Source organism: Rhipicephalus microplus, chromosome X (genome assembly GCF_043290135.1).
Source record: "Rhipicephalus microplus isolate Deutch F79 chromosome X, USDA_Rmic, whole genome shotgun sequence".
Taxonomy (NCBI): Eukaryota; Metazoa; Arthropoda; class Arachnida; order Ixodida; family Ixodidae; genus Rhipicephalus; species Rhipicephalus microplus.
The window spans coordinates 37,459,977-37,473,017 of NC_134710.1; the positions used below are offsets into that span (position 1 = coordinate 37,459,977).

A 13,041-nucleotide genomic window follows, 5' to 3' on the forward strand; every position below is an offset into this window, starting at 1 on the left:
TTCACTCCACGCATCAGGTGCCGCAACTTCTTTTCCTCAGCCATGTTCTGGTCGGTCCGGCGGAACAGTCGAGACATGTCTTCAATGTACATGGCGATGCTCTCGTTGTTCCGTTGGTTTCGCGTCTGAAGAGCGGCCTCTGCCTTTTCTTCGCGGTCCGTGTTTGGGTACGTAGCAAGAAACTCTCTTCGAAAGTCGTCCCACGATAATAAGGACGCTTCGTGGTTTTCGAACCACGTACGTGCAGGATCTTGCAGTGCCACGTAGACGTAGCGAAGTTTCCGGTCTGCGTTCCAACCGTTCAGTCTGGCAACGCGTTCGAAACCGTCGAGCCAGTCCTCGGAATCCTCGAAAATATCACCGTGAAATACCTCTGGTATGCGGGGCGGGTCCATGACGATATGCGAGGGAAATGAAGTCGCTTGGGTGGCCATTGCAGGGGCTCCAGAACTTACGTCCTCCGCTGGTCTCGAAGAATCGAAGAGGGCACCAAACTCGGGCTGCTCACCTCGTAGGCGACGACTTGTTCGTCGGTGTACGGGAGTCAACAGCGCTGGCTCCAACCTTCGGGGTTCTGGGCTATGTTCCCTATGCTGAGATGGGCTTGGAATCATACCCAGCACCTCCACCAGTTTGTAACGAACAAATACAGTGCCGGAAGCTAAAACAACTATTTATTAATGGCGAACTTGTGCCCGTCAACTAAAATTACAAAGGTTGTGAGCTCACTGGTCAAAACCTCGTCAACTTCTCTAGCGTCTCGCCTCGAGCTGCTCCTCGAAAAACCGCTAGCGTTCCTTGTCCAGCGCGTGATGTGGTGACACGTGCAGCCAGCGTTGCATGGCGCGTTTATAGCTTGGCGCGTTTGGCTTGTCCGTTGGTGTGGCAGAATTCAAAGCAGCAGGAAGCGGCGCAGGACTTCGGCTGGTGCCTAACAACATGCGACAATATGATTATGAGAGACGCTGTATTGAAGGGTTCTGAAAATTTCGATCACCTGGGCTTCTTCAACTTGCACCCAAATCTGAGCACGCGAGCCTACAGCATTTTCGCCTCCATCGAAAATGCAGCCGCCGCATCGAGGACGCGATCCCGCGACCTGCGGGTCATCAGCCGGGTACCCAGTGGCGTAACTAGATAGGACGGCGCCCAGGGCAAATATATTTCCGCGCCCCTCATTATGCCCGTGATAATGTTTGTTATTATTATTATTATTATTATTATTATTATTATATAATAATAATAATAATAATATTAATTATAATAATAATAATAATATTAATAATATTAATAATAATAATAATAATAATATTAAATAATATTATTATTATTATTATATTATTATTATTATTAGCGCTAATGTAGGCTTCCGCGATTGCCTACTGGCGCGCGGCGGGCCATTTCGGAGGCCAAGGGCCACCAGTTCTGATTTCGATGAGCTACGCCCGCGTTTTTGTATAGTATTTTTCTTTTTTTATTCAAACTTCCGGAAGTCCCTTACCCGTCATTGTTCTCTTCCAGTCCACACTGCAAAAATCTTGACGGCACGGGCGCTTCCCAGGCCCAAGTTTCTCGTACCTAAGCTTTCGCGCTATTTGTGCATCCCAAGGAATGCAGGGTGAGTACAAAACAAAGCAACCATCTAGACACCGCGCCCTCGGGTCTGGTATGGGGGTTAAACTGGTCGGAGTGTTCTGCCGTTTCGCTCCGTTCGCTGTTCCATTGATGGAGGTCATCCTTGTGCGGCCGCATTCTTTCAGGGAAGTTCTTGGTTTCTCCAACGTACGAAGCGGGGCAGTCGGCACATGCTGTCGGGTACACTACGCTCTGCGCTTTTTTCGCAGGTGCGTGTTCTTTGGGCCAAAGGATGAACCTGCCCATGGCGGTGGATGGCATGTGGGAAACGTTGACCCCCGCCCTTCTATTGCTTTGCTGGCGCCCGCGATGCAGGGAATCAACAAACGTCGCCGTCGTGTCACGCTTTCTCCGTCTTTCCTCCAGAGAACTCTGCGAATAAACGCCTTTGTTTAGCCTTTGGTGCCGAGGTCACGGATTATATTCGCCCTTCCTTCCGCCGCTGCGTGGACGATTAGTCGTTGGACGATCGGCTATTTCGTTGGAGTTTTCTGTTCTTACTCAAAAAAGGTGCATTCGAACTTTTTTATTTTATTTTGTTTACGTACGTGGTTGGTTTCAGGGAAGCTTTCAGTAAGTGGTTTGGGAGGCTGGTGGGGTTCGCTGAAACTCATCTAACCCAGTGCTGCGGAGCACAAAACAAAGCTTAGCCGAGGGTCATGGGAAGGCACGGAGGTAGCGCAGCAAAATGAAAATAGAGGATCCTTTTCCCGATGCAAAAGCCATTGCGGCAACCCTTTCCTTCACCACCATCCCCACTTCCAGTCGTACATTACAACCTCGCCCCTCCCCCCTTCCAGGCGGTTTTACGGAAAAAAACATTGACAACCTTTCCAGGGGGCGCCAACCCGAGGACTCGGCTTGGCGCCCCCTCCCTAGTGGCGCCCGGGGCACTTGTACCCCCTTGCCCCCCCCTAGTTACGCCACTGCGGGTACCCTACCACTAGACCACCACGGTGGGGCATACGCCTCTTCAATTAACTCTACCAATGTGGGAGATATATAGTGGGACTATCTTAACGCTTCAATAGTGTTCCAATTAAACTATTAGCCGGGCCCGCACGAATTCCAATTGAGCTGATCGAAAAAAACAACTTTCTCCGTCTGGGCGGCCCACACTCTGGCCCGGGGATATCGTGTAGGTCTGAACCACTGTGGCCTGAGCTTATGCAGTGCTCCTATTCGTAAAGAACTTCACGAACTCCTAACTGAGGTGGCTAGAATATCCTAACTATACGGCTTGCAGAGAACTAGACTTTCCTTATATAAGGCCGATAAAACCGTGTCGTTCTTTCGGCAATATCTTATTTAGTTAATTTTACGCAATGCGTCTCTTATGCGTTCGAATTTTGGCGGGAAGATTCTCGTTTTCCCGGTAGTGGCCTCGAGCGCACACGTTCGGGTGTGGTGTGTACTTTGGAGCGCTTTTGCGATTTCGCCCCATCCGGCCTTTCTCTTTTGGCCGCCTTCCAGCCATCGCGATCTGGCCGATCTGGCCACCATGGGCAGACCTCTTCGGGACGAAGGTAGTCATGGCATGCTGCAGGTTTGTCTCCAGGGCGTCTGCAAGTAAGTTATTTTATCTGTGCTTCTTCAGTCTTTCGCATGGCTTCGCGGAGTAGTTCGAATTTTATTCTGACCGCATTGTGCAGGTACTTGAGTTATAACGCGTATTCTTCGCGGGGCGCGAGTTATTACCGGTACATGTGTGTCGTGGTGAACCGCGTTCGCCGATTTCGATAATTGCGCAGTTTTAACTGCCCTTGCGAGAAAAGAAAATACCTGCGAGTCTTACCGGCAATGTGGAAAAGCCCGTGTTTCGTAAGAAAATTCTGTGCAACGTTAACACGTGGAAGCCCGGTGACCGGACGCTCGGGGCAAATACGGCAGTCCGATAGTACCGAGTATTAGATATGTAACTCTTATCAGGCTTTTGCTCACATGTGTTCAGCAGTAGCGTCAATGCAGGGCTGAAAGCTGAGGCATCATGCTATAGCTGTTGCATGTTTTCGTATCGATCAAGCGCAAGCAGCGATACATTTGACCTCTCTGCATCCGTGAAGCATATCTTGCCGCTGTTGCTAAGCGAAAGAGGGCATGATCTTTATTTTTACGTTAAGTTTAATAAAGACAAACTGCACGACGTCGTTTTCACTTGTATGAAGGGTCGACATGATTGACTAAAAAGTAGTTTCAGTTGTGGCGATATGTCTCATTAAAAACCGATTAACGCGTACGTACACGTAGCTGTGTGTCCGATTTCAGGATGTCGGCTACAATGATCTGAACAGTTGAAGAATGTCACAATTCGCAGTTTTTGAGGGGTTGCCTTTGTTGAAAAATTGGCATTGTGACCTCATTATTTCTGGGAGGTCAAGAGGCCGCACAGAAGCTGCCATAAACGCGTGAGTGGTGTTATCTATGTCACCGTGTGACGGGATCCTTCTGTGCTGACGAGCATTGCAGCCTTGTCATGAATATAACAGATTTAATTAACTGTCGGTTGGCAGGACTGTCTTTCTTTCAAGTATTTAATAATTTGCCTTGTTTGATCTTGTCTTGTAATTAGTCTCGTGATCATTGTTTTCTTCAAGCTTTTTCCAAGGTTATTGTTTGAAATCGTAGTCGCATTCTGCTGCACATGCTGACAGTAATGGGTTTTCTCTCTATTGCAGCTTTCCCCATAGGTGTTCGAACTTGCTATACAAATACACGGAATGCCTTAAAAATCAACAAAGATACTAAGGTTATATGTCAAGGCTTTACTGGCAAACAGGTAAGCTTCGTCAAATGGGTGCACAGCCATTCTTGCATGGTGAAGTGTGCTGTAAAACACCCCCATTCCAGTTGTGTTACACTTATGTTTATAGTGTGCGGTGTGTGTGCATGCATTTGATTAGTATTTAGTATGGTGCAGTTGTTTCCTCAAGTGTGCCATGTACATATGCAATTGCACTTGTCTAGAGCGGTGGAGCGGGTAGCTGTGGATGTCGTAGTCCACAGTTGCAGCTGCACATTAGCTACAAGCTTCGGTTCATTCTTGAATTACCCTAAAATACCGAGCACCCCCCCCCCCCCCCTCACAATAAAGGATAATACGACAAGATTTGGAGAGGGAGGGGGGCCTTGCTCGGTTAGGGAACAAAATTTAAGAAGGCAGAAGAACAGCCACTAAGAATAAAAACTACACTCCTGTGGTAATGAAATGCTCAGTTGAGTACGCATGCATTAACCTTTTCCAAAGTAGTGATTGAAAGTGAACATGGCGGTAGGGGATGGTGGAAAGAGCTTGCTTTGTCATTGGCACATATTGCAAATCTAAAAAGAGAAAAAAGAAACACAGCATATCTACGGAGTGCATGATGATGAGTGGGGCAAAGCATCTATCTGTCAGTTTGTTCTTGCTTCCATCCATCCATGTGTTCGTCTGTGCAACTGTCGCCCTCCACTACGGTGTCTCTCATAATCAAATGGTGGTTTTGGGACGTTAGACCCCACAAATCAATCAATCAAATCTGTGCAACCGTCCGTGCATCCATGCATTTGTCCGTCATCTGTGCGTCCATCAGTGCATCTAACTTTCTGTCTGTCTCTCTGCCCGTCCATCCATCTTGTGAACGCTCCAAGTTTCACCATCTCGCATCATTTCATCATATAGAGCATATAGAATTACCGCCATCCAGCTGACATTCCAAGGACTAAACAAGAGGTGGCACTCAAACACTTTCTTACGGCCTGCGCTTCGTGTCTACTTCCCATCTTTCACCACCTCTAGTTCATGGCTATATACTAGTTCACTATATTAATGGCACTGCAGCGCAACCCTCGCTAAAGCTTGCTGAAGCCACGGAGGTTACGCACAGGGAGTTTGCTGTCTGCTATTCGGTCTGTTCAATTGTCCATGTGTCCATCTAGTAAACACTCTAAGTACCGCCATCTCTCATATCGCATCCCCTGTGGCACATACCTGCTCTAAATCAGGTATGTGCCACCTGTGGCTACCTACTACTACTACATACATCGGGGAAGCACGAAGACGATGCAGTGGTGGAGCAAATCTTGTCAGACTCAAGCAAATCTTCCCAGGCGCTGGAGCTGTAGCAGCCTCCTAGCAGCAGTTTTTACATGGATTGTTTCCATTAAAGGGACACTGAAGAGCAAAAAAGTTTTTCACGTATTAGTAAAGTACACTTTCACAATCCCGAAAACACCACTCTTACCGCGGCATGACACTTTGTGGGCGAGAAAATGTGCGAAAGCAAACTGCGGGTGGAGATGCCACCTCGACATTCCCACACCAGACACTACGATGTCATAAATTTTGAAGGCATCTACTGAGTCCTACGTATCTTTTAATCAATAAAATTGAAGTACATTGTCATCAGTGGGTGCCATTGACTTAGCATACGAAGTTTCAAAAAATTTCATCCTGCCAATGTGGCGAATATAAGAAAAATACATTGTGGAATATCTTATGTCAGGCACGAAATTTAAAATTCGAACTTCAACCCTGATTTTCTCTGCTAATAATGAACTTATGACATTAGTATTCTCAGAGTTCAGTTTATCAATCTAAAACAATTAATCGTTTCGTTTTAGTGTCCCTTCAATGCATGACGCATCTGAAAGGGTCTAAGCTAAGCATACTTTGTTGATTTAAAAATGTCAGCAGGCTCATATATTTAGTCCAATCAACACAGCTGTCATTTAAAGTTGTTTTGAATTGTGTAATAATACACGGAATTGTTAGCAGCTGCAATTTTGGCCAATGGGAAACTAAGTGTCTTGTTTCAGATGGATTCTTGGAAGACATGATTTTCATGCACTCCTTGTGCATGTTCCGTGGACTGATACATTTTTCTAGTGTGCACAGCTACAACTTAATGTGCAAATACGTGACTCTATAAAAGCTGTAAACTATATAACTAAGTTCCTTTTCACTTCTTTTTAAACTGCACTATTAAATTTCTGTTGCCTGCTACCTTAGGCAACAGGTGACTTAGTAAGTTGGAGACAGTACTTTTCCAGCCACACGTTCCACAGAATTCTGTCACGAATGAAGAAAGAAGATGCACACAAGCAAACAGAGCAGAAGCAGTGTGCGTTGATGTTCATAACTATGTTGCTGCCATGTTGAAAATGTTTGCTGCACAATGACATACAACAAGCCGCATCTTATTGGTAGTTCATGTTACACATGGGTGTTTTCGTGCAGCAAACATAGAATTATTGCAAGCATGGAGTGCCCAATGACCCGCCCATGCGACACACGCGTGAATGCGCAGGCAAATGTAAATTTGGCAGCGAAGGTGCCGTATTGTACTGTAGCGAACCAGTCGACGAAGTTGGTGCAATGTAAAGTTTTCCATTGGCAACTTTACATCACTTCATGGACGAGGAAAACTGCACATGAACTGGAGAGAAGTGCAAGAATTGTTTTTGATAATGGAGCATCTGAACATCATGCAACAATGGGATATTCTTAAAATGCAATTACCTCATCTCTATGCACAAATTTGGAAGCTTGTTTGGGCGTTGTAAAAAAATGAAAAAAAAAAAGAAAAGCCGGAGCCTGTTTACTAGCCTTAAAGAACCCAGCTGGTCAAAATTAGTTATCAATCCTGCAGTGTGCCTTATACTGAAAACATGCTTTGAGGTAATAATATTCCAGGTCTTTGCTTCCTTCTTTGTGTAAGAATTGTGCTGATGCTCCGCCGCGGTGGTCTAGGGGTCGCGGGATCGAATCTCGGCTGTGGGGCTGCGTTTCCGATGGAGGCGGAAATGCTGTAGGCACGTGTGCTCAGATTTGGGTGCACAGTAAAGAACCCCAGGTGGTCAAAATTTCCGGAGCCCTCCCCTACGGCGTCTCTCATAATCATATGGTGGTTTTGAGACGTTAAACCCAACATATCAATCAAGAATTATGCTGATGTAGGTAGTGACCACGGCTAAGCTCTTCTAGAAATATGCACCATCATGAGTTAAAGAGAAATAATTACATAAATATCTGTCCTTTATTTTTTTTCCTTTTTTTGCCATTAAGGATTCATTCTTGCTGTTTGATTGCCACTTTTCTTGAAGTCCTTGAACATTACCATGAATGAGCATTACTAGTGCCATTTTGTTGACATATATCATTCTTTTCATGTCCATTCCTTTTTTTTTGTCTTTTCCTTTTGTCTCCATGTGTCTTTTGTTTCATGCATTGTTTCACCATCATGTACATTGCTCATCAGTGACAGCAGCATGAGCCATGCTGTGTGAACTATGCATGTGGTCTGAGTTGCCAATTGAGTTCAGCTGTGTGGCTTGTTAATGCGGCATTACCACTACAGATGTGTGCCATTACTGATGAGTCTTGTAGGCACTAAATTTTCCTGATGCATTTGTACCATCTTAATGTGGACACTGGCTGGCCGCATTGTGGACAAAGGGGAAACATGCTAGTCCTGTATAAGATTGTCTAGTTTGTCTTGTCAGTATTCACAGAATCAGTATGAACAGGGTGTTCTTTGAAAGCAACTGAAGCCCCGCAACTCACTCATTGGTGAGGAATTTGCGGGCAAGTGTCACTTTCACCACAGCTCCACTTGTCCAACATCTTAAGTCATGCTACTTACATTGTAGCTTTGACACTCGCATGTTCTTTTCTACTTATGCACTGAGACAGAAACTGCAATTTCTATGTTATCAAGATTTTCTGGCATCTCACGCTCCATTGCTGAGGAATATAGAGTAACTTCTTTTATGTGCCTTGTCAACAAACCTGTAGTTCTTAGTCCAGTTCTGTTAAAATTGTGGCGAGTCAGAGATGCATTATTGGGAATTCCATGAAAACGAAGCTTGCATCTATATCACTCATTGCCTTCGAAATGCTTGAGATAGTATTGCCTTTTTTTTTTTTTTGAAATATTGATGACTACAACAATGCATTTCATGCTGCCTGGGTTATATGATGCGAAGCTCACGTGTTATCAATGCTCTGATTCTGCAAAAATTTCAGTAATCCTGTATCTAATTCATGTGCACAGTGCACTTGAATTCAATTCAAGTGCATAGTACAGCACATAAAAGCAAATTTAAAGTGCAGTGGTTTTTCTCCATGAAGATTTATTCTTTAAAAATCCTTATCGAAATTGAAAACAGATAGTTCCGACCTTCAATTCGGCTTTTTTTGGGTATTCATAAGCTACCTTTTTTTTTCTGTTAAAAAAAAGAGAGAGAGAGAATTTAGTTTCAGTGGAATAATGTTGAAGATTTTTTATTTCTTCTGCTTAACCCCTCCCCTCACCTTTTCTTTTTCCCCCAAAAAAAAGGTAATATATTGAAAGAATAGAATGTAGTTAGCGGCCTTATTTCATGTTTGCCTTCTGTTTCTATAAAAATTGCAGGGTACATTCCACAGTAAGCAGGCACTCGAGTATGGCACACGACTTGTTGCTGGCGTGTCCCCGGGCAAAGGTGGCCAGACTCATTTGGGCCTCCCAGTCTTCAACACTGTCAAAGAGGTAAGTTGTGTGGCATACATTTACTAACGAAAGGCAGATAATGCCATGGTTGTTTTCCACTGATGTCTTGTATTGCATCCAGCAGTAGCGCAAGCAATGAAGAAAACAAACAAAGGAAAGCATTGGAACTTTATAGGACTGAATCCTGGGCGAGTTCGTGATTCGCAACTACAAAAAGCGTGAAAAACTGTGCTTGTGTGTGTGCCTTTTCTGTTTCTTGTCTCTTTTTCGTGCAGTTTTTGTAGACATTGAAACTTAGTATTTATTTAGCAATGGATATAGGATTGCAGAAGGTATTTACCTAATCAGAGCAAATGATAAGATGTGAGCTTTGCATATATAATGAATAATGAACATTTGTCCATATTTATTTAAGACAAAGAGGGGCAGATTGTAGGGAGAAAAGGCATTGAAAATTTTAAATGTATTCACATCATTTAAAGAGGTCCTGAACCACTTTTACGAGTATTCATTGGATGACCTCAGTATTAGAGCTTTATTGCCTTGCAAAATGATTGCCAAAAAGTTTCTTGAATCCGATAAGAACAAGTGGAGCAAAAAGGATTCGTTTCACGCTTTAGCCATTTTATTTCTTCTGTCGCCCCGACGAGTGTGCTGGAAGTTACATAGCGAGAGATGGCACAGAGTAAAGAATTAACATTAGTGCACGAAATGACCTTGTGCATCAATGATGAAGCATGATCCATCTCTCCAGTTTCGATTCCTGTGGGCGCCACTGTGGCTACTGTGTAATGTTAGCAGACTATGGAGTGCGCCGCCGCCATATGGTGGCACCGCGTGGCAAGAAGCGTACCTGATGCAAACGCCGCTCTTCATGTATATTGGCTGTTGGCCAGTAGCATGCTATCTGTTGTTCGAAGGCAAAGCAGCAGGCATCTGCAGCTGAAAAGAGTGAGCACAGGCTTTTCTGTGAAAAGATGGCGCCTGAAAAAATGGCATAATCGCACTTTACTTGTAAACTCTCCTTGCTGCTCATGAGTTCAAGATTTCGCTGAGCTGTTCATAGCAGTGTCTGCTTGCAACAGGATGTGTTTCTTTGCACCTAGGAGGAGAGCTTATGAACCTGTTACCTCATTTGCTGTCAATGACGTACCGGTATGTTTTTTTGCCCCCCCCCCCCCTCTCTCTCTCACTGTGTGACTCTTGTTCCTTCACGTTCTTTACTGAGCATTCAAATAAATCCCACCGTAGGGCAACTCTGGCATGATTTAGCAGATTCTACTGCCTGCAGAATCTGTAGATTCTTTTTAGAAGCACATATTTTTACCCCTCGTTGTGTTGGTTTGTGTCTTAAAGTGTACAGAGTGACCACGCCCACCCATGTCTATTGGGGTGCATGTGCTACTGGGAAGCAGACAGCTTGTGCTACTCTCTTGGGCTGAGTGACCATGAGGCACGTTAACGATTTTGGGTACAAAGGTTGTTCTGTCATCTGTTGCATTTTTGCAGAATTTTTTTTTTTCTGTTAGCGTGTTGGCTACGGGGTGTCAAGGTCATGGAGGTTGTGATATCAGCAATGAATGCCCCACCCATTTTTCGTCGAATGAAGGAGCCTGAAGTGGCACTGGTGGAAGAGGGGTGAGGCTCAGTCAGTCGAGAAGCAACTGATTTATAAAAAAGGTGCTGTGGAGAGCACAGGCTTGTGCACACTATCTGAACAGACATCAGTAGACTGCTCGTATATTCTTGTGCCTGCTGTATTCTCATCACTTGCTTTGCATTGATATGATGCAGTAGGAAAACTGTTTCTGTACCTGGATTGTTCATGTTCTGTTATACCAGCATTTTGTAGAGTAGTGAGACATCGAATCCAAGTGAATTGGTTGCTAGCCTTAGTTTGTATAACATTCCAATTTGTTGGTATTGCTTTCGTTGCTTGGCCCTTGATGCTAAAAGTGAGAGAGTAGCAAAGTAAATCAGCATATCTCAGTAATCTAGAATGAAAACTGTAGGCCGTAAATGATTTCCTTCGTGGTGGGAAGTTTTGGTGGGACGTGTGTCTTCACTTCGCACCACTATCAGCTTTCAGAAAGAGGTGCCTCTGCTTGGTTACGTAGTCTAAAACTGTTTGCAGCTGTTTATTGCACTGGTGTAGAACTCTCTTTTTATTCGAATAAATTTATAAAAGACAAGTCATGTGAGCTCTGCCATGGTAAGTTGTGTCTAACAATGAAAATGAATCTCTCAATTAATTACCCTTCTTTTTTTCAGTCAGTCAAGTATTTATTTCAGCTTGTACGCACAAATTGGGGATGACGAGAAAAAAGCAGGGTATTGAACGCTGCTTGACGAGCCTTGCCATCCGTACATGTCGGCAGCAGGCACAAAGGAGAAGACAAGTGCTGCACGAAAGGTTCCATTTAATGAGAGTGCAGAAAAGAGCAGTTACCATTTGGTGTTCATATTAAACTGCTGTAGACTCTCGTTAAATGAAACCTGAAGGGACCGGGAAAATGTGTTTCGTCTAACATGTGTTTCGTTTACTGAGAGATAAACAAGGGTGGAGTATGAAATCAATTAAATCAGAGGCAGTTGTCAGTCCCTTTAAGCAGCAGTTCCGTTTAACAGATTTCTGTTTACTGAAAGTCTACTGTATATTAAATGACATCTTAGCTTGTATGAGAAGCATTTTGCTTACTATAGCCTGATTCTGTCACTTGCATTACATGATATCCTGTGAACTGTAGCCTTATTTTCGTTGCTAATAATGCAATTGTAGGCTCGGGCAGAAACGGGTGCCGAGGCAAGCGTCATCTATGTGCCGGCCCCTGGCGCCGCCAAGGCCATCTTAGAAGCCATGGAAGCTGAGGTTCCATTAGTGGTGTGTATCACTGAGGGAATCCCACAACAGGACATGGTGCGTGTCAAGAACGAGCTTATTCAACAGAGCAAGACACGCCTGGTGGGTCCAAACTGCCCTGGCATCATAAAGGTAAGCTTAGGCACACCAGTGTTATGTGCTGTTCAATTAGTACAATTACTATTGCTTTTAGCACACGTAGAGTAGCAGTTTGTAGAAGTAGCATTCTGTGCTGCAGGACATTATGTATTTAATTTCTATCACTTTGAAGAGAACCAATGGAAAATCAAACCTAGGAAACTGTAGGGGATGTTATTTGTGGTGTGGTGTAATTATTTTATAAACATGAAGAAATCAAAGTGTACAAAAAGATAATTTGCTGCTGGCAGCGACCGAACCTGCAACTTTCGAATAACCCGTCCGATGATCTATCAATTGAGCTAAGGTGACAGTCCTCTCGTCCTTTTTGTTTGTTATATCTGTGCACTTAACCTGGAAGTGTTAGTTCAAGACTTGCACTATGTTACCTCTATAGTGCAAGCAAACTGCGCGGGTAAGGGCTTTAAGAAAACTATATAGTTGTGAGCGCATCCAGAAAGCAGAGGCAGGTCCGAAACTTACAATCATCATTTGTCTTATCGCCAACAAAAGGGAAGCGGTTTTGGAAGTCTCTAAAATGGGAAACGCCACTACAGCGGCATCTTTTGTGTCAGTCACCACCAGCATGGAAACAGGCATAATTGCATACTGGGGAGCAATAAATGAGATAATAACCAGTTGGCCACGTTTTGAAAGATTCTAAACCAGAAAGCCATCGGTTTTGTGGGTGCAATAAGCGGGAAGTGGCCGAGGGACAAAACGAAACTAACTGATGCACCGCTGTAGTATAGCAAAAAAATAAAAGGCAGAGAGGCATTAGTACTAAGAAAAAAATATTTGTATTTCTGTATTGTGGCAGCACATTGCAGTAGCGATGCCCATATTAACCAATGGTCAGTCATTTGGGTATATGACATCATTTGGAGAAAGAAGAGGGAACAATTTCTGGCTGACTGAGAATTGATTGCAAAATCCAGG

At 44.2% G+C, this 13,041-nt stretch overlaps 1 protein-coding gene across 3 annotated transcripts in view; it reads left to right on the forward strand.

Moving 5' to 3' along the window:
• Positions 1-3,052: 3,052 nt before the first annotated feature.
• The window catches only part of Scsalpha1 (Succinyl-coenzyme A synthetase alpha subunit 1), a 48,280-nt gene continuing 38,291 nt past the window's right edge, over positions 3,053-13,041 (forward strand). For all 3 annotated transcript variants that reach the window (XR_012886627.1, XM_037426811.2, XM_037426810.2), the window contains exons 1-4: positions 3,053-3,204; positions 4,311-4,411; positions 9,027-9,143; positions 11,884-12,096. Coding sequence is in view for 2 of the 3 variants with exons in the window: in XM_037426811.2 (XP_037282708.1) it covers positions 3,168-3,204; positions 4,311-4,411; positions 9,027-9,143; positions 11,884-12,096 (468 nt within the window). In the remaining variant the exon portion in view is untranslated. The remainder of the gene's footprint in view (positions 3,205-4,310; positions 4,412-9,026; positions 9,144-11,883; positions 12,097-13,041) is intronic.